Raw genomic sequence first — 24,230 nt, 5'->3', positions numbered from 1 at the left:
CTGTACATAGCTCCTCCCTATACCGTCACCTCCTACATCATCACGTATCACACCTCCATCCCCGTACATATCTCCTCCCTATACCGTCACCTCCTACATATCACGTATCACACACCTCCATCCCTGTACATATCTCCCCCCTATACCGTCACCTCCTACATCATCACATATCACACACCTCCATCCCTGTACATATCTCCTCCCTATACCGTCACCTCCTCCATCATCACGTATCACACACCTCCATCCCTGTACATATCTCCTCCCTATACCGTCACCTCCTACATCATCACGTATCACACACCTCCATCCCCGTACATATCTCCCCCCTATACCATCACCTCCTACATCATTACGTATCACACACCTCCATCCCCGTACATATCTCCCCCCTATACCATCACCTCCTACATCATCACGTATCACACACCTCCATCCCCGTACATATCTCCTCCCTATACAGTCACCTCCTACATCATCACGTATCACACACCTCCATCCCTGTACATATCTCCTCCCTATACCGTCACCTCCTACATCATCACGTATCACACACCTCCATCCCCGTACATATCTCCCCCCTATACCGTCACCTCCTACATCATCACGTATCACACCTCCATCCCTGTACATATCTCCTCCCTATACCATCACCTCCTACATCATTACGTATCACACACCTCCATCCCTGTACATATCTCCTCCCTATACCGTCACCTCCTACATCATCACGTATCACACACCTCCATCCCTGTACATAGCTCCTCCCTATACCGTCACCTCCTCCATCATCACGTATCACACACCTCCATCCCTGTACATATCTCCCCCCTATACCATCACCTCCTACATATCACATATCACACACCTCCATCCCCGTACATATCTCCCCCCTATACCGTCACCTCCTACATCATCACATATCACACACATGACACCCTCTGATCCCGGCTCACATCTCCCTCTTCTCTCTGCAGGGATCCATATCTTCCAGTGGATGTACGGCTGTGAGCTGAGAGATGACGGCACCACTGCGGGGTATGGTCAGCACGGATATGATGGGAGAGAATTCGTGTCTCTGGACACACAGAGATGGATCTACAGTCATGGCCGAAATTGTTGGCACCCTTGATATTTTTCCTGAAAATCAAGTATTTCACACAAAAAAGGTATTGCATTAACACATGTTTTGCTATACACATGTTTATTCCCTTTGTATGTATTGGAACAAATATAAAACAGAGGCAGAAAAGCAAATATGACATAATGTCACACAAAACCCCAAAAATGGGCTGGACAAAAGTATTGGCACCCTTAACTTAATATTTGGTTGCACACCCTTTGGAAAACATAACTGAAATCAGTCGCTTCCTATAACCATCAATAAGCTTCTGACACCTCTCACCCGGAATTTTGGACCACTCTTCCTTTGCAAACAGCTCCAGGTCTCTCTTATTGGAAGGACACCTTTTCCCAACAGCAATTTTAAGATCTCTCCACAGGTGTTCAATGGGATTTAGATCTGGGCTCATTGCTGGCCACTTCAGAACTCTCCAGCGCTTCTTTGCCATCCATTTCTGAGTGCTTTTTGACGTATGTTTGGGGTCATTGTCCTGCTGGAAGACCCAGGATCTTGGACGCAAACCCAGCTTTCTGACACTGGGCCCTACAGTGCGACCCAAAATCCTTTGGTAATCCTCAGATTTCATGATGCCTTGCACACAGTCAAGGCACCCAGTGCCAGAGGCAGCAAAACAACCCCAAAACATCATTGAACCTCCACCATATTTTACCGTAGGTACTGTGTTTTGTTCTTTGTAGGCCTCATTCCGTTTTCGGTAAACAGTAGAATGATGTGCTTTACCGAAAAGCTCTATCTTGGTCTCATCTGTCCACAAGACGTTTTCCCAGAAGGCTTTTGGCTTACTCAAGTACATTTTGGCAAACTGTAGTCTTGCTTTTTTATGTCTCTGTGTCAGCAGTGGGGTCCTCCTGGGTCTCCTGCCATAGCGTTTCATTTCATTTAAATGTCGACGGATAGTTCGCGCTGACACTGATGCTCCCTGAGCCTGCAGGACAGCTTGAATGTCTTTGGAACATGTTTGGGGCTGCTTATCCACCATCCGGACTATTCTGCGTTGCAATCTTTCATCAATTTTCCTCATCCGTCCACGACCAGGGAGATTAGCTACAGTGCCATGGGTTGCAAACTTCTTGATAATGTTGCGCACTGTGGACAAAGGCAAATCTAGTTCTCTGGAGATGGACTTGTAACCTTGAGATTGTTGATATTTTGCCACAATTTTGGTTCTCAGGTCCTCAGACAGTTCTCGTCTCCTCTTTCTGTTGTCCATGCTTAGTGTGGCACAGACAGACACACAATGCAAAGGTTAAGTGAACGTCTCTCCTTTTTATCTGCTTTCAGGTGTGATTTCTATATTGCCCACACCTGTTACTTGCCCCAGGTGAGTTTACAGGAGCATCACATGCTTGTAACATTCTTATTTATCCGCAGTTGTGAAAGGGTGCCAATACTTTTGTCCAGCCCATTTTTGGAGGTTTGTGTGACATTATGTCGAATTTGCTTTCTTTCCTCCCTTTTTTTGTTTTGTCCCAATACACACAAAGGGAATAAACATGTGTATAGCAAAACATGTGTTAATGCAATACGTTTCGTGAGAAATACATGATTTCCTGGAGAAATATCAAGGGTGCCAACAATTTCGGCCATGACTGTATATCCCGACCATGAATGGGGCTCAGATCACCACACAGAGATGGAACAGTCCGGAGGAGAGATGGGGGGAGAGACAAGAATTATCTGGAGAATCAATGTCTGGAGGAGCTCAAGCAATTCATAGAGTACGGGAGAGAAGATCTGGAGAGGAGAGGTGACTGTATACATGTTTATTATCCACACGCAATGTATACACGCTATGTACACGCTCCACCCTATATATATACACCACTCCCTATATACACGCTACACCCTATATACACGCTACACCCTATATACATTATTTACACGCTATACACTATGCCAGGGATGCACCAATATACCAGCGGCCAGAATGTATGAGCCGCAAATATTGTTAGCGTTTTGCAGATGGGAAAAAGGAGCTGATAATGGCCACTGAAAACGTGCAATTTTACAGCGATTAGGGTGCGTTTTGCATAGTCATGTGACTCAAAAAAAGCATCAAAATGCAACACGTGTGCGTTGTCAATGCATTTCAGGCCTGGTTCACACCAGCAGTTTGCCTTTTTGTCTGTTTTGCATGTTTGCATGTGCGTTTTTTTACACTTTTTTTAAATGCATTTAGCATTTTTAATTTATTTATTTTGACCAACTTGTTGCTGGGCAGATTAAAAACACAAAATGCATCAAAAACTAAATACATGAGTGTTTCCATTTTTGTTTTTTTCAGTGCATTTTTGGCCTGTTTCACACCAATGCAGTTTGTGTTTTTGCAGTGCGTTTTGTGTTTTACACGCATGTTTTTGACAAATTTCTTTGATGCGGTTTATTTTTTTTGCATGGTGTTTTTTGTTTTCGTTTTTTTTTTTTGGATTTTTTTCGTTTTTTTGGGACAACTTGTTGCTGGACAGATTTAAAACGCATCAAAAAGGCAACACGTGTTTGTTTTTTATATATGCTTTCAATGCATTTCAGGCTACACCCTATATACCCTGTATACACTCTACAACCTATATACCCTGTATACACTCTACACCCTATATACCCTGTATACACTCTACACCCTATATACTCTGTATACATGCTACACACTATATACCCTGTATACACTCTACACCCTATATACCCTGTATACACTCTACACCCTATATACCCTGTATACACTCTACACCCTATATACCCTCTATACACTCTACACCCTATATACCCTGTATACACTCTACGCCCTATATACCCTGTATACACTCTATATACCCTGTATACCCTCTACGCCCTATATACCCTGTATACACTCTATATAACCTGTATACACTCTACACCCTATATACCCTGTATACACTCTACACCCTATATACTCTGTATACACTCTACACCCTATATACCCTGTATACACTCTACACCCTATATACCCTGTATACACTCTACACCCTATATACCCTCTATACACTCTACACCCTATATACCCTCTATACACTCTACGCCCTATATACCCTGTATACACTCTATATACCCTGTATACCCTCTACACCCTATATACCCTGTATACACTCTATACCCTGTATACACTCTACACCCTATATACCCTGTATACACTCTACACCCTATATACCCTGTATACACTCTACACCCTATATACCCTGTATACACTCTACACCCTATATACCCTGTATGCACTCTACACCCTATATACCCTGTATACACTCTACACCCTATATACCCTGTATACACTCTACACCCTATATACCCTGTATACACTCTACACCCTATATACCCTGTATACACTCTACACCCTATATACCCTGTATACACTCTACACCCTATATACCCTGTATACACTCTACACCCTATATACCCTGTATACACGCTACACACTATATACCCTGTATACACTCTACACACTATATACCCTGTATACACGCTACACACTATATACCCTGTATACACTCTACACCCTATATACCCTGTATACACGCTACACCCTATATACCCTGTATACACTCTACACCCTATATACCCTGTATACACTCTACACCCTGTATACCCTGTATACACTCTACACCCTATATACCCTGTATACACTCTACACCCTGTATACCCTGTATACACTCTACACCCTATATACCCTGTATACACTCTACACCCTATATACCCTGTATACACTCTACGCCCTATATACCCTGTATACACTCTACGCCCTATATACCCTGTATACACTCTACAACCTATATACCCTGTATACACTCTACGCCCTATATACCCTGTATACACTCTACGCCCTATATACCCTGTATACACTCTACACCCTATATACCCTGTATACACTCTACACCCTATATACCCTGTATACACTCTACACCCTATGTACCCTGTATACACTCTACACCCTATGTACCCTGTATACACTCTACACCCTGTATACCCTGTATACACTCTACACCCTGTATACCCTGTATACACTCTACACCCTGTATACCCTGTATACACTCTACACCCTATATACCCTGTATACACTCTACACCCTATATACCCTGTATACACTCTACACCCTATATACCCTGTATACACTTTACACCCTATATACCCTGTATACACTCTACACCCTATATACTCTGTATACACTCTACACCCTATATACCCTGTATACACTCTACGCCCTATATACCCTGTATACACTCTACGCCCTATATACCCTGTATACACTCTACGCCCTATATACCCTGTATACACTCTACAACCTATATACCCTGTATACACTCTACGCCCTATATACCCTGTATACACTCTACGCCCTATATACCCTGTATACACTCTACGCCCTATATACCCTGTATACACTCTACACCCTATATACCCTGTATACACGCTACACACTATATACCCTGTATACACTCTACACCCTATATACCCTGTATACACGCTACACACTATATACCCTGTATACACTCTACACCCTATATACCCTGTATACACTCAACACCCTATATCACCTGTATACACGCTACACCCTATATACCCTGTATACACTCTACACCCTATGTACCCTGTATACACTCTACACCCTATGTACCCTGTATACACTCTACACCCTATATACCCTGTATACACTCAACACCCTATATCACCTGTATACACGCTACACCCTATATACCCTGTATACACTCTACACCCTATATACCCTGTATACACTCAACACCCTATATCACCTGTATACACGCTACACCCTATATACCCTGTATACACTCAACACCCTATATCACCTGTATACACGCTACACCCTATGTACCCTGTATACACTCTACACCCTATATACCCTGTATACACTCTACACCCTATATACTCTGTATACACTCTACACCCTATATACTCTGTATACACTCTACGCCCTATATACCCTGTATACACTCAACACCCTATATCACCTGTATACACGCTACACCCTATATACCCTGTATACACTCTACACCCTATGTACCCTGTATACACTCTACACCCTATATACCCTGTATACACTCTACACCCTATATACCTTGTATACACTCTACACCCTATATACCCTGTATACACTCTACACCCTATATACCCTGTATACACTCTACACCCTATATACACTCTACACCCTATATACCCTGTATACACTCTACACCCTATATACCCTGTATACACTCTACACCCTGTATACCCTGTATACACTCTACACCCTATATACCCTATATACACTCTACACCCTATATACCCTGTATACACTCTACACCCTGTATACACGCTACACCCTATATACCCTGTATACACGCTACACCCTATATACCCTGTATACACTCTACACCCTATTTACCCTGTATACACTCTACACCCTATATACCCTGTATACACCCTATATACCCTGTATACACACTACACCCTATATACCCTGTATACACTCTACACCCTATATACCCTGTATACACTCTACACCCTATATACCCTGTATACACGCTACACCCTATATACCCTGTATACACTCTACACCCTATATACCCTGTATACACTCTACACCCTATATACCCTGTATACACTCTACACCCTATATACCCTGTATACACTCTATACCCTGTATACACTCTACACCCTATATACCCTGTATGGCTATACCCTGTATACACTCTACACCCTATATAACCTGTATACACTCTACACCCTATATACCCTGTATACACTCTACACCCTATATACCCTGTATACACTCTACACCCTATATACCCTGTATACACTCTACACCCTATATACCCTGTATACACTCTACACCCTATATACCCTGTATACACTCTATACCCTGTATACACTCTACACCCTATATAACCTGTATACACTCTACACCCTATATACCCTGTATACACTCTACACCCTATATACCCTGTATACACTCTACACCCTATATACCCTGTATACACTGTACACCCTGTATACTCTGTATACACTCTACACCCTATATACCCTGTATACACTCTACACCCTATATACCCTGTATACACTCTACACCCTATAAACCCTGTATACACTCTACACCCTATATACCCTGTATACACTCTACACCCTATATACCCTGTATACACTCTACACCCTATATACCCTGTATACACTCTACACCCTATAAACCCTGTATACACTCTACACCCTATATACCCTGTATACACTCTACACCCTATATACCCTGTATACACTCTACACCCTATATACCCTGTATACACTCTACACCCTATAAACCCTGTATACACTCTACACCCTATATACCCTGTATACACTCTATACCCTATATACCTTGTATACACACTACACCCTGTATACACTCTACACCCTATATACCCTGTATACACGCTACACCCTATATACCCTGTATACACTCTACACCCTATATACCCTGTATACACTCTACACCCTATATACCCTGTATACACGCAACACCATATATACCCTGTATGAGCTACACCCTATATACCCTGTATACACTCTACACCCTATATACCCTGTATACACGCAACACCCTATATACCCTGTATGAGCTACACCCTATATACCCTGTATACACTCTACACCCTATATACCCTGTATACACTCTGCACCCTATATACCCTGTAAACACTTTACACCCTATATACCCTGTATACACTCTACAACCTATATAACCTGTATACACTCTACACCCTTTTATACACTCTACACCCTATATACCCTGTATACACTCTACGCCCTATATACCCTGTATACACTCTACACCCTATATACCCTGTATACACTCTACACCCTATATACCCTGTATACACTCTACACCCTATATACCCTGTATACACTCTACACCCTATATACCCTGTATACACGCTACACCCTATATACCCTGTATACACTCTACACCCTATATACCCTGTATACACTCTACACACTATATACCCTGTATACACTCTACACCCTATATACCCTGTATACACGCTACACCCTATATACCCTGTATACACTCTACACCCTATATACCCTGTATACACTCTACACCCTATATACCCTGTATACACTCTACACCCTATATACCCTGTATACACTCTACACCCTATATACCGTATACACTCTACACCCTTATACCCTGTATACACTCTACACCCTATATACCCTGTATACACTCTACACCCTATATACCCTGTATACACTCTACACCCTATATACCCTATATACCCTGTATACACGCTACACCCTATATACCCTGTATACACTCTACACCCTATATACCCTGTATACACGCTACACACTATATACCCTGTATACACTCTACACCCTATATACCCTGTATACACGCTACACCCTATATACCCTGTATACACGCTACACCCTATATACCCTGTATACACTCTACACCCTATATACCCTGTATACACGCTACACCCTATATACCCTGTATACACTCTACACCCTATATACCCTGTATACACGCTACACCCTATATACCCTGTATACACTCTACACCCTATATACCCTGTATACACGCTACACACTATATACCCTGTATACACGCTACACACTATATACCCTGTATACACTCTACACCCTATATACCCTGTATACACGCTACACACTATATACCCTGTATACACTCTACACCCTATATACCCTGTATACACTCTACACCCTATATACCCTGTATACACTCTTCACCCTATATACCCTGTATACACTCTACACCCTATATACCCTGTATACACTCTACACCCTATATACCCTGTATACACTCTACACCCTATATACCCTGTATACACTCTACACCCTATATACCCTGTATACACTCTACACCCTATATACCCTGTATACACTCTACACCCTATATACCCTGTATACACTCTACGCCCTATATACCCTGTATACACTCTACACCCTATATACCCTGTATACACTCTACACCCTATATACCCTGTATACACGCTACACCATATATACCCTGTATACACTCTACACCCTATATACCCTGTATACACGCTACACCATATATACCCTGTATACACTCTACACCATATATACCCTGTATACACGCTACACACTATATACCCTGTATACACGCTACACACTATATACCCTGTATACACTCTACACCCTATATACCCTGTATACACTCTATACCCTGTATACCCTGTATACACGCTACACACTATATACCCTGTATACACTCTACACCCTATATACCCTGTATACACTCTACACCCTATATACCCTGTATACACGCTACACACTATATACCCTGTATACACGCTACACCCTATATACCCTGTATACACGCTACACACTATATACCCTGTATACACTCTACACCCTATATACCCTGTATACACGCTACACACTATATACCCTGTATACACTCTACACCCTGTATACCCTGTATACACTCTACACCCTATATACCCTGTATACACTCTACACCCTTTATACCCTGTATACACGCAACACCCTATATACCCTGTATACACTCTACACCCTATATACCCTGTATACACTCTATATTCTGTATACACTCTACACCCTATATACCCTGTATACACTCTACACCCTATATACCCTGTATACACTCTACACCCTATATACCCTGTATACACTCTACACCCTATATACCCTGTATACACTCTACACCCTATATACCCTGTATACACTCTACACCCTATATACCCTGTATACACTCTACACCCTATATACCCTGTATACACTCTACACCCTATATACCCTGTATACACTCTACACCCTATATACCCTGTATACACTCTACACCCTATATACCCTGTATACACTCTACACCCTATATACCCTGTATACACTCTACAACCTATATACCCTGTATACACTCTACACCCTATATACCCTGTATACACTCTACACCCTTTATACCCTGTATACACGCAACACCCTATATACCCTGTATACACTCTACACCCTATATACCCTGTATACACTCTATACCCTGTATACACTCTACACCCTATATACCCTGTATACACTCTACACCCTATATACCCTGTATACACTCTACACCCTATATACCCTGTATACACTCTACACCCTATATACCCTGTATACACTCTACACCCTATATACCCTGTATACACGCTACACCCTATATACCCTGTATACACTCTACACCCTATATACCCTGTATACACTCTACACCCTATATACCCTGTATACACTCTACACCCTATATACCCTGTATACACTCTACACCCTATATACCCTGTATACACTCTACACCCTATATACCCTGTGTACGCACTATACACTGTATATCAGGGATGCAGCAATATACCAGCGGTCAAAATGTATCAGCCGAAAATATTGTTAGCACTTTGCCAATAGGAAAAAAGGAGCCGATTAGTGGCTGCTGAAAATGTGCAATTTTGCCACGATTTTACCATGATTATGGTGCGGTTTTTATAGTCATGCGACTCAAAAACCATCAAAAACGCAACACATGCATTTTTGATGCATTTTCAATGCATTTCAGGCTTGGTTCACACCAGCAGTTTGTGTTTTGTCAGTTTTGCATGTGTGTTTTTTGACTTTTTTTTGTGCGTTTTGTGAATTTGTTTTCTTTTTTTTTGGCCAACATGTTGCCGGGCAGATTAAAAACGCAAAATGCATCAAAAACGAAACACCTGAGTTTTTGACTCATTTTTGCAGTTTGCAGTGCATTTCAGCCCTGTTTCATACCAATACAGGTTGTGTTTTGTCTGTTTTTCAGTTCTTTTTCAGCGCATTTTTTTTTTCAGGCGTGTTTTTGATGTTCTTTTTAAAGCTTTTTTTTTGGGGGGGGGGGCAACTTGTTGCTAGGCAGATTAAAAATGCATCAAAAACGAAACACATAAGTTTTTGACACTTTTTTGCTGTTATCAGTGCATTTCCAGCCTGCTTCACACCAATGCAGTTTGCGTTTTTGTCCTTTTTGCAGTTCATATTGTGTTTTATGCACGCACATTTTGACACCTTTTTTATGCGGTTTACGTTTTTTTATTTTTATTTAATTTTCTTGGCCAATTTGTTGCAGGGCAGATTAAAAAGCAAAACTTGTGAAAATGCGTCAAAAACGCACTACATGCGTTTTTTGCATCTATTAATTTCTGTTGCACCAAAACCAAACTGTTTTGCATTTAAAAAAAGTCCCTGACCCTTTCCAAAAATGCAGTTGCTGAATAAAGCTCAAAAAAGCATAGATGTGAATGTGTCCCATAGAAAGTCATGTTTAATGGACTGTAGTGCGTTTCTGCAAAAAAAGCCGTAAAAAACGCATTGATGGTGGTCAGGCCTCAATGGGGAGGTGCATTTTTGGTGCGCCCAAAATGCGGCAAGCAGGATTTAACACCAAGTACAACACAAGGGAAGCGCAACAGACCAGTGTGAAGACATACATTGAATTTAAAGGGATGCATTTTTCTTTTTTTTTTATTCTTGAGCTTTTCTTGTGCCTTTTTTTTTCTTTCTTTACTCAAAAGTGCTGCAAAAACTGCTCAGTGTGAAAGCAGCCTATTGCTATGGAGGCCCCCATTGCTCCATTTTTGTATTCACACATTGAGCTGTGGCTTGGCCCCGCCCCTCTCTGCTCATTGGCTCACTGGCTGTGATTGACAGCATTGGGAGCTAATAGCTCCTGCTTCTGTCTCAGCCAATAAGAAGAGGGAGACCCGGGATAGCCAAGAGTCCAGTGCACATCACTGAAGCGAGAGGGGGCTAGGTGAGTATTGGGGGGGGGGGGCTGGGGGGATGCTGCACACAGGTTTTTTTTACCTGCATGACGATAAAGAACCTTGAGCCTTTAGAACCACTCTAAGTACATCCATGTGAACAAGGCCTAAGAATCTAAGGTCACAGAAAAGCTCAATCTGCACAATTGTGCCATGAAAAACTCATTTTATTTTTGGAGCTTTATTTTGGTGATATTTGATCATCACTGAATTTATTTTTTATTATGTAAATGAAAAAAGATCAAACCTAAAAAAAACCCAATATTTTCTACTTTCTGTTATAGGACATATCCAATAAAATCAAATTTCTTCATAAATTATAAAAAAAAAAATCCCAATGTGTATATTAATTGGTTACAGCGTCTACAACCCATGGTACATACAGTGGGTATAGAAAATAATCAACCCCCTCCCTCCCCCCCCCCTTTAAAATAATTACATTTTGTTGCTTTGCAGCCTGAAATGAAGACACACAGTTTTTGTTTTATCCAGCTGGATTCACTCAGTGCAACTTATAACATCCGGGTGATATAACACCAACATGTCAGAATTGTTTTTTTTTTTTTTTAATTCAAAAACCAAATCACTGAGTTGGAAAAAGGATCACCCCCCCCCCCCCTCCTAACAATGACTTGTAAACTCAGTCAGGTGTAGCTAATCACCTTCTCAATGGCACACAAAGCCATTTGACTTTCTACTGTGATCAGCTGTGGTCATTTTGATTAGCTCAGCATAAAAAGAGCTTTCCTGGAGCATTTCAGTCCCTGGTAGTGCAACTGTAGAAAACTATCAATTATGGGTGGCAAGGCACTGTCTAAAGATCTCTGGGATAAAGTTGTGGACAGGCACAAGTCAGGATAAGGATACAAACGAAAATGTCAAATGATTTATCAATGCCTAGAAGCACAGTGAAGTCTATTATTTAGGAGTGGAAGGTATTTGGTACAACACAGACCCTCCCTGGATCAGTCGTCGCTCCAAACTGGATGAAAGAGCCAAGAGGAAACTGGTCAGAGAGGCTACCAAGAGGCCTCCAGCAATTCTGAAGCAGTTGCAGGAATCTATGACAAAGAGTGGTCATTGTGTGCATGTGACAACAATATCACAAATCCTCCACAAATGTGGCTTGTATGGGAGGGTGGCAAGAAAAAAGCTGCTCCTCAAGAAAGCCCACATGTAGTCATGACTGAGATTTGCCAAAACACACCTTGAAGATTCTGAGGCCGCATGGAAAAAGGTGTTCTGGTCAGATGGGACTAAAATGGAATGATTTGGCCTCAACACTAAATTATATGTCTGGCAGAAATCCAATCCAGCTCACCATCCAAATCCCACCATTCCTACAGTAAAGCATGGAGGGGGGAATATCCTGGTATGGGGGGGGGGGGGGGGGGGTTTCTCTGCAGCAGGGACTGGAGCACTTGTCAGGACAGAAGGAAAAATGCCATCAAAATTCTGAGGAAAATCATCTGCCCTCTGCCAGAAAGTCCAACATGGCAATGACCCAAAGCACATAGCAAAAAAGACCCCACAGAGGTTGGGGGAGAAATGGGTGACAGTCCTTGCATGGCCGGGTCAGAGCCCAGACTTATCCACTTCAATACCGGGGACTGTCACCCCCTTCCTGCCCAGGCCAATTTTCAGCTCTCTGGCACTATGAATGAGAATTGCGCAGTCATGCAACACTGTACCTAAATTCAGTTTTTATCATTTTGTTCACACAACTAGAGCTTTCTTTTGGTGGTATTTACTCACCACTTGTTTTTTATTTTTTGCTAAATAAACTAAAAAAAATTGGAAAAAAAACTTTTTTTTTCATTTCTGTTATAAAATTTTTCAAATAAATGTTCTTCATAAATTTAGGCCAAGATGTATTCTGCTACATTTTTTGGGTGAAAATAATCCAAATCATTGGTCATTATTGTTCTGGACATTAATACTGAGGAACTCCTTACCGCCTATTGATTAGTGGTGTCTTGGAAATTCGCTTTAACGAATTTCTCCTTACCGTGAGTACTCGCAGTTGGATGCGCAGAAATCCCCCATAAAGCTGTGTGAATTTCGCTTACCACGACTGCAGCCAAACTACACGATTCCTGCCCATCCAAATACTTTGGTCCTGTTGATTTGTAGGTGATTTGGAGCTCCGTTACCCTAGAATGATCACACGACACTCTAAGGCTGGTTGCAATCCACATAAGGGCCGGCTTTAGGCTCAGCTCTCTGTTTTTATTAAAAATACACACATGCCCCCCACATGAATAAAGTCAAACCCCTCCCACCGAACAATGCAATGGGGATTGCCTATACAGAAGATGTACATTCCAATTGGAGCATAGCCTTTCCTATTATCTATCACTGGTCCTCCCCCATGAACCTTCTGAGGTCAGCAGACTTCCTCCCCTTCCCCCCTATGAGCCATCTGAGGTCATATTTCCTGTCCTACTAGCTTCTATTGGTATGTAAAATTCTCTGCACAAGCACTCCCTAAAAATATCAGTCTGTACCTGGATGGGCCCGATACGATCTTTATTAAAACACATCCATCCAAGATACAGTTTCAAGTTGGTAATGGGTTGTAAGATATGCATAAGCCTACACGTGGAGTTCACACCGCTTGCGCATTGCGTTATGAAGCCCACGTGGTACCATGCTGCTGATATGTGGATACAGGCCCACGGTCTACTGACAGCAGCATTCGCATGGAATGCCGTGGTGGTATACACGCCGGTCTATAAGCGCAGATCTGCCATCTCATCCATTACCAAGCCGAGTACTGTAATACATACATTGTACATGCGCATGGCCCAATTGCAGCCTTCAGAGCTTTAATTAAGCCACACGAGAGACATATGAATAACACGAATATATGACACATTTAAAGTTCGACCAACAATACAAAATTTCCATGACATTCCCTCCTGTTTTATCATATTCTCCTCGTGTCCCTTCTTGATCTTCTTCAGCTTGATGGGTGTAGTCTCAAACTTCAAAGAGTTCCTGTAGTTGTCCCTGAGAATAAAGCTCCACGGGGTACCTGAAACAACAAGACCCGACGCAGACTCGACGCAAACAGGCTTGATTGAAGCGATGATCCTCAAGAGCGTTGGAACCTTCACTACAGGAAGGCTCTTGCAAAAACCACAAACAGACTTGTGGTATGAATAAAGCTTGTGATCCCACGGTGGTCTGGGGAGATCCAGCAACAGATTCTCAAATTGCCCCTGCAGACGGGGCCACACAAGGCTGGTCTCGACCCAGACAGTTTTCCAAATCGCAGACACAAACCATGATGAGGCTTGAAGCTTGCTTGAAGGTCTTGGAGAATGTGGTCTTCAGAGAGATAAATTAGAGGGAAGCCAGGACGTAATCTGTAGAGAAGGTGGATGGTTGGTGAGGTCTTCCTCCGATCAGTGGTTGGAGTGGGATCCCAGGAGCGGGCATGGAGATGTGGTCGTCTGCCCGAGCTTGGTTTACACGGTCGATGAGGCAACAGGAACATCTCACCGCGGCATATAAAAGGCAGATGAAAAAGAGAAGCATCAGGATATACACTCCCACTTCCTTCAACCAAGATCCGATGGAGAACAGGAAATCTCCCAATCCTCCCAAACCCTTGAACGGATTCCAACCCTCACTAGCTATAGCTCTAGCTTTTCCCTGTAGTTCACTAACTTTGTCCATATGGGCCTGGACCTTGTCATCGGTGTCTTCTATCCAAGTACAACAATCCTCTCTGATGAACTCACAGAACCCCCCTTTGGCGGCTAAAAGATAATCAAGGGCCATCTTCTCCTGAAGCACTAAAATTCCCATCTGCCGTTGTTCTTGGGCAATTTCTCTGACAGCCTCTACGGTCTCGTTAAACATACTATCCACGATGACAGAAAAATTGTTCAGGCGCTTCATAAGTTCTATTCCCCATCCTGTCCATGAGGGGAACCAAGCCCATGCCTGGTCGCCCTCAGAGAACAGTTCCCTGCGAACTCTCCCTGCCATCCTTACCTTCTTGTGGACCATCAACTCTTCATGGTCCATCACTACATAGGATGCGGGGACTAGCTTTATGAGGGCACACAAACCTTTCGCGTTCTGGGGAAATGTTCTATAGGCTGCCGAACCACACAGAAAATAGTATGGACCTGTCAGAGCAGAACAGGAGGAGTTCCTCGTTCGGCCTCTGGCACTGAGCAACAGTTGCACAGACTGGGGGATTGCTCCCTCAGTCTGCACATCACATCCGTCCTTCCAACACACGTGGTCTGGTCGGTCAGTGTGGTTACTCAGAAGGGAAGTCTGGTTAGTCAGATTGACAGTTATACCTCCCTCACAGGTGGTAGTCCCAACAAACTTGTTACCTGTGCCAAAGCTGATGTTAAAGCACACCTGAGGGCTGCCTAGCTGTCCAGTTACCCATAATGGACTGACGAGGGTCCTACAGGAGCTAGAGCTAATATTGGTGCTGAAACTGATGTTACCTGACAAAAATGTGTCATTAAGTTCTACCGACAAATGTCTACGTGGGGGCTGACCAGGGGTCCCTTGCTTAGAGCATACCCAACAGTTGGTTTTGTTGGCGGTTCTAGCTAAACGCAGGTGCATTTTAAATAAAAGGTTGGTGTATCTGCCGTCTTTTCCTCCGTTCACACACATGTATGACATACAAACAAAAAGAAAAAGGAAAATGACACCCCTCATTCTCTGGTGTAGCTGAAAAGCTTCTTGCAGTGGCTTGCGTGCACCCAGTTGTCTCGTCCCTTGAGTTTGAGTGAGGTAGGTGTCGTCAGCTGGACTTGGTATGGTCCGGTGAACCGTGGCTCGAGTCCGGTTCTTTGATGTTTCTTTAGGACGACCCAATCACCTGGCTCAATAGAAAGAACACCTGTTATTGATCGGGGAGCGATTCGCGAACCCGATGGTGTATCTTCTGCAGCTCCCGTTGCAGAGATTGCACATAACCTGTAAGCTGTGAATGCAAAGATGACAACTGTTGAGGAAAGTACAACCCTGTTTTGGGAGGTCCCCCAAACAACACCTCGTAGGGTGACAGCCCATGTGGTTGCCGAGGGGCATTCCGGATGGAATAGGGGGCAATGGGGAGACACTCAGGCCTAGGTTTTTGGGTATCGGAAGACGTTCAACCTTACCGCTACTCTCGGGGTGATATGGGGTGTGTCGCCGCTGACTCCAGTTCCACCAAAGAAATGCAGTCGTGTCCTTTGGAAGAGAGATTAGTAGTGGACAAAGAAGACATGTTAGCAGAAGAGGTGTTAGTATTGTTAGTCGTGTTGCAAAATTCAGCACTGTCATTTCTGTCCTCCCCCCCCTTCTCATCTTCCGACACAGGAAGAAGAGAAGCTGGGTTAAGAATAGTGCATCGTTTGATAGTGAGGTTAGTAGGGGTTAGGAGAGCTTTCCCCTGAGAGGGGTACCTTGCCTTGGATGTCCTGTTTTTGCAGGACCGTTCTTGCTGCACCGGTGTCAGTGAGGCAAGGGAGGGGATATTTTAATTCCTCTAGAAAAAGATGGATCTGGGCCGACACCGATTTGTCAACTTCCTATGAGAATTCATAGGAGTTACTTACCATGGTGGTCATAGGGGCGGAGGACTCATCAGGAATGAACTGCCACCGACCTTTAGGTAATTGGGGACAGCTCCTCCTCATGTGCCCCGTTTGGTGGCACTGGAAGCACCTGGGTGGGGGCCTATCCTTCCTGTGACCCAGATCCCTTGGTTTTTCGTGTGGGGTCTGGGACATAAGAACTTTGGCCTTGTCTTGTTTTCTTCTATCCATTTCCCTCTCTATTGCCGCAAGAGTGGAAAGGATAGCAGGGATAGACATCTCATTATATTCGGGTCGGGCCAGAACCAGCCTTTCCCGAATTTTAATATTGATGCCTTCCAAAAATTTGGCCCGCAACAGAATGTGCGTCGCGGTCACCTTTACCCCTTCAGTTGGAGCATCAGGTCCAACTTCCAGATCCGCATCCAGTGCCGTCTGCTTGAGACGGCGCCAGAAGCAGGCGCTTTCCTCATTAGGACCCTGGGTGAGCTTCATCATGTCCGTAGTAGAGGTAGCACCATACATTTCTGGAAGCTTTGCCTTTAGCTGTGTACAGAACTCTTTGCCCCCTGAAGTCATCTCCTCATGCGTGGTTATAGAGCACCCTGCAATCACTGTACTGGCCACTTCCATGCCCACCTTTGCCCGTAGGATCTGTGCACAATCTGACCCGCTCATACCATAGCTAAACTGGTTTTGTCCAAACATTCGAGCAAATCCTCTCGGATTGACTCGATAGTCCGGGAGCTCAGCCAGAATAGTGCGGATCTCTGCCGGGGTGAAAGGGACATGCCAAACTACCCGTTCCCCTAAAGTCCGTTCCCCCCGTGCATTGGGAGGACCTTCAAATTGCTGCACCCTGACTGGATAGGCCTCGGTCCGGGAAGAGTGCAAGGGCTGGCCCAGCTTCATCGGTGGGCTTAGATTAACCACCTCGCTTACTGCACCTTCAGGTTTGAGGTCCCTCAGATCAGGGTATAGCTGGGGGGCAGGGGTCTGATCAGTGGTTCGTAGCGCTTTGATGCAATCCGCCCTGTTTTTTTAACCGGGTGTCTATTCCCCTTGATTCACAGATAGTCTGCAAATCGGTTGTTGAGTAGGCTTCATAGTTGGAAACAGAAGGAGCTGGGGTGAAGCAGGGAGAAGGGAGAGGTAGAGGCAGAGGCTGAGGCATAGAGACAGAAGACACAGAAGGTATGTCAAGAGTGACGTCACTAACAGAAGAGACAGGTGCAGTTATACTTATCTCAGCCACTGTTGGTTGTTGGAGAACCCCAGCAGACCCTGATCCTGCCTGCCTTAGTAGAGTCAGCCCTGAAAGAGCTTCCTCCACCTCTGACACTGGATCCTCCTGTTTTATTCCCTCTGGAGGCCAGGTATACATCACCTGGTTCTTCCGGACAGACACCAGTTTATGTATGCCCTGCTTCCCTAATCGGATTGACCTGTGAAGCCATAGCTGTGCGATCTCTAGTTCTGACGCCTGCATCCGTGGTTCAAATTCAGAGATGAATTTTTCCCACCTCCATGCGTCAAATGTACCTTCCCGGGGAATTTCCCATCTGGTACCCTTCGACCATTTATTCCACCTTTTGAGGGGTTCTGTAGACTTCCCCCCCAAACTCACCTTCATCAGTTGTGCAGCTGTCCTTACCCTGAAGAGGGCTGCTTCCCCCTCTCTCTTCATGGACTGACTACTGCCCATCGTGACTAGTCACTGGTATATATCCCGCGTCCGGGTACCTGTTTACCCCCTGGAGCACTCGGTGGGATCCTACCGAGAGGCCTGATTCCACCACTTTCCCAGCACAGCGTAATTTATGTGATACTTATCGATCACCCGAAGCGCATCAAGTGGCGGTCAGACTGAGAGCACACCTCCCACTCCCACAGCGCAATTTGTGTGATCCTGACCACCCGAAGTGTTTGTGGTGACCAGGACTTCCCTGGACCGCCCACTCGCACAGCGTAATTTATGTGGCTCTCATCACCCACTGTGTTTGGCAGGCCACACCGCACAATGATGAAAGTGGCTTTTCTCTCCCTGCACACAGAAGCTAACACAAGTCAAAACAAAAAGAGGGGTTCTTGGATGTTACTTAGGGGTCACTGGTTGGGCAGAAACCTACTAACTGACCTTTAGGAAATTTGTGTAAAGAAAAAAACTTTCCTAATACACACAGAAAAAAAACTCTTTTCAACCTGAAAAACTGTTAAAAAGGACAAAGTGGATCCTTATGAAAAACACGGGACGTTTCACAGTAAAACAATTACACAGAGGTAAACCGAAAAACTGCGCCAAAAGTAACCTTGTTGCTGACGCAAAAATCACTCCTATCAGCACCGCTAAACGATCCACGTTATACACGCAATCTTTACTGCAACCACCTAGAACCGTTTACACAAAAAGTCTGCTGGACGTGAAACACGCGACACAGCAGCTTAAAACAAACCCGCTTTACAATAAGGAACTACTTTTAACAGGAAAAACACAAGAAAAACATAATCACTATACAAGAAATCTATGTGCAAAAACCCAGACTACACCGCGCTCATTAAATGTGGAACACGTGAAGGGAAAACTCGCTTAATACACTTTAAATTGGCTGGCAATACGCAAATTTAAAGCTAAAAGCAAACAAATGAAACTGTAAAAAATTTGGATTAAAAACACAATATGGGTCAAATGCATATAGGAAACTTCATGCACATTGCATAGAGATTACTGCACATATGGTAGCCAACGAAATGGCCACCAAACAAAAGGAGTCCATGTGGTTTAGTCAAGAAAATGACCCCCCACAGAGGAGCACATGGCAGATACTAGAATGACCCCCCACAGGGAAGCACATGGTAACGCTAGAATGGCCCCCCACAGGGAAGCACACGGCAGCCTCTAGCCTCAAAATTGCCTCTTACATAAAACAGACTTTTAGACAGAACATACACTGGACAATTACACAACAATATGAAGCACACATACAACACAATTTGGGCACAATCACAGAACGGACATAAAACACCAACATATCACACTAACATGCACATGTAACAGAAAGGACCCCCTGCTGCATGCTTGCTGGGAGCAGTAGTACCACAAAACATTGTACAGATCACATACACACAGAGATCTTACAACAGTTAACAATTAACCTAAGCCTTTCAGCACTGTAATAATTACCTCACGTGGAGGGGGTAAAGCAATCACCACAGTACCTACAGCCCACAAATACTTACCTAACACTATGCAACAACTTTTACCCACTAAAACATATACCCGTTTAATTTTTGGTTGGAAGATTTTTAAACTTGACCAAATCCAGCCAACCAAAACCCACCCCTCCTGCTGCTCTCAGCAGAGACAAACCCTTGTCTTTTCACCCACAAATCAAGAGTTTAGGACAAAAAATGAGGTCCTTGCCAAGCGGTATTTCTTGTTAGCTAACAGAGAGCGAAATCAGCCACACGAACACGCAAAAAGCGATCCTCTTAATGGCAGAGAGACCTGAAATGTGCCGGCATACTTTTTGCTAGTTCATGATGGCCATTCCCCCCTCGTTCTAGGTTAGCTACGCAAGAATACGCGTTAGTATCCACCAGGCTCGCCAAACTGTCTTGGAAATTCGCTTTAACGAATTTCTCCTTACCGTGAGTACTCGCAGTTGGATGCGCAGAAATCCCCCATAAAGCTGTGTGAATTTCGCTTACCACGACTGCAGCCAAACTACACGATTCCTGCCCATCCAAATACTTTGGTCCTGTTGATTTGTAGGTGATTTGGAGCTCCGTTACCCTAGAATGATCACACGACACTCTAAGGCTGGTTGCAATCCACATAAGGGCCGGCTTTAGGCTCAGCTCTCTGTTTTTATTAAAAATACACACATGCCCCCCACATGAATAAAGTCAAACCCCTCCCACCGAACAATGCAATGGGGATTGCCTATACAGAAGATGTACATTCCAATTGGAGCATAGCCTTTCCTATTATCTATCACTGGTCCTCCCCCATGAACCTTCTGAGGTCAGCAGACTTCCTCCCCTTCCCCCCTATGAGCCATCTGAGGTCATATTTCCTGTCCTACTAGCTTCTATTGGTATGTAAAATTCTCTGCACAAGCACTCCCTAAAAATATCAGTCTGTACCTGGATGGGCCCGATACGATCTTTATTAAAACACATCCATCCAAGATACAGTTTCAAGTTGGTAATGGGTTGTAAGATATGCATAAGCCTACACGTGGAGTTCACACCGCTTGCGCATTGCGTTATGAAGCCCACGTGGTACCATGCTGCTGATATGTGGATACAGGCCCACGGTCTACTGACAGCAGCATTCGCATGGAATGCCGTGGTGGTATACACGCCGGTCTATAAGCGCAGATCTGCCATCTCATCCATTACCAAGCCGAGTACTGTAATACATACATTGTACATGCGCATGGCCCAATTGCAGCCTTCAGAGCTTTAATTAAGCCACACGAGAGACATATGAATAACACGAATATATGACACATTTAAAGTTCGACCAACAATACAAAATTTCCATGACAGTGGTTCCAATTTAACCACCTCCCGCCTGCCATATAGTATAATGATGGGCGCAAGGCGGTTCTCTCGTTCTGGGAGGACGTCATATGACGTCTTCCAATTCTCACCACGCATGCGTGGCTCTGGGAGCGCGTGGCGATCGGCGGTGCGCTGTGTCCCTCAGACACAGCGGATCACTGATCTATGGAAAAAGCCAAAGATGTCGGCTCGGTTATGTGATCAGCTGTGTCCAATCACAGCTGATCGCATGTAAACAGGGAAATGCAGGTTATCGGCATTTCTCTCACGAGCAGTCACACTGACAGAGGAGAGCCGGTAATTGGCATTCCTCAGAGGGGACATCTACACTGATCATCAGGGCATTGATGATCAGTGTGCCCTGATGATCAGTGTAGCCCCATCAGTGTTACCTGTCAGTGTCCATCAGTGCCATGTGTCAGTGCTCATCCATTCTACCTGCCAGTGCCACATTTCAGTGCCTACCAGTGCACATCAATGCCACATATCAGTGCCCATCTGAGCTACCTTTCAGTGTCACCCATCAGTGCCAGTCAGTGTCATGTATCAGTGCCGCCTAACAGTGCCAGTCAGTGCCGGATATAAGTGCCACCTATCAGTGCCATATGAGTGCTGCCTTTCAGTGCCCATCAGTGATGCCTCTCAATGCCCATCAGTGCTACCTACCAGTGCCTCCTCATCAGTGTCCATCAGTGCCACCTATAAGTGTCCATCAGTGCAGCCTATCAGTGCCCATCACTACAACCTCATTAGCGCACATCAGTGAAGGAGAAAAATCACTTATTTACAAAATTTTATAACAAAAACTAAGAAAAAACTTTTTTTTTTCAAAATTTTCAGTGGTTTTTGGTTTGTTTAAGAAAAAATAGAAAACCCCGAGGTGATTAAATACCACCAAAAGAAAGCTCTATCTGTCACAAAAAAATGATAAAAAATGTCATATGGGCACAGTGTTGCATGACCGCGCAATTGTCATTCAAAGTGTGATACCGCTGAAAGCTGGAAATTGGCTCGGGCAGGAAGGGGGTCTAAGTGCCCGGTAGGCTGGTTGTTAATAAATACAGTGTTCCCTCGCCACTTCGCGCTTCATGTTTTGCGGCTTCAGTACTTCGCGGGTCAGCAGCCACATTGTGGAAAGGAGTGTTGTTTCATGTTGATGCGCAAAAGAGAAGGATCCCTGCATGTCAACCAAAGAGATGAGTTGACTCAGAGTACTGTACATACCACGGGCTTTCATAAAGGCGCGTGATTGGTTTCCGGTGTGACATCGACCAATAAGAGTATGAGTGGATTTATCCCTGTGAGTTGATTGTCTGCGCATCATTGCAGCCTCACTTAGCATCTTCCCTTGTTGTATCTCGCCAGTCTAGTCCATGATGTTTACATATTTAAAACATTCTTGTACAGTACCCGCATACAGAAAAATTCCTAGGGGCAAATACTACTTCGCGGTTTTTCAGCTTTTGCGGGAGGTTCTGGTCCCCATTAACAGCGAAAAACGAGGGATCACTGTACTGCAGTGGGGAACAGACACAAACCTTACACTCGGCATCTTTCCAAATAACTGTTGTGTTTATTTGTATTTGAAGTATTTTATACACATGATTATGTAGGGATCACATTAATATTACAATTGTACTTTATGGTAACTGTTAGAAGCTTTCCATAACCTAATATCTGCTTATTAACATTACTAACATTTGTATGAATGTGTTGGATCTTAATAGAAGAATTGTGTTGTTAGATTTGTATTTGTTCTAGATTGGGAAAAGTGAGATAAACAGACTATTGTTAGTCTATGTGAATACATATGTATATGGATATATACAGTATCTTGATTATGCAAGAGCTGGAAGGACTTTCTTTTTTGGACTTTTCTCACCAATACAAGTTAACAAAATATTGAGACAATCCTGTATTTTACAGTAACGAGGGGCATTACATAGGCAGGTAAATTCAAATCAGGGCTTGAAAGAATGCAAACATGTAATGAGAACATTATTAGTGCCGTGTGCACAGAGTGCCGTGTACAATACATAGGCAAAGCACACAAAATAAAATACAGTTTTTATACAGAATTAGCAAATTTCCTTTACAATTATTTATTCTGTAGGAAAGCTAAAATGATGAGTCCACAAACTATGTTCTATGTCTGAAAATCAA

At 43.8% G+C, this 24,230-nt stretch overlaps 1 protein-coding gene across 2 annotated transcripts in view; it reads left to right on the top strand.

Moving 5' to 3' along the window:
• Positions 1 to 2,740: 2,740 nt before the first annotated feature.
• LOC149440901 (class I histocompatibility antigen, F10 alpha chain-like) overlaps positions 2,741 to 24,230 on the top strand; it is a 40,906-nt gene continuing 19,416 nt past the window's right edge. For both annotated transcript variants that reach the window (XM_089658011.1, XM_089658010.1), the window contains exon 1: positions 2,741 to 2,891. In XM_089658011.1, the coding sequence (XP_089514137.1) occupies positions 2,753 to 2,891 (139 nt within the window). In that variant the 5' untranslated portion in view covers positions 2,741 to 2,752. The remainder of the gene's footprint in view (positions 2,892 to 24,230) is intronic.

Source organism: Staurois parvus, unplaced genomic scaffold, assembly GCF_062004578.1.
Source record: "Staurois parvus isolate SC_StPar_1 unplaced genomic scaffold, SC_StPar_1.0 ptg001049l, whole genome shotgun sequence".
In the NCBI taxonomy this organism is placed as follows: Eukaryota; Metazoa; Chordata; class Amphibia; order Anura; family Ranidae; genus Staurois; species Staurois parvus.
This window is presented reverse-complemented; position numbering and strand designations above follow the sequence as displayed.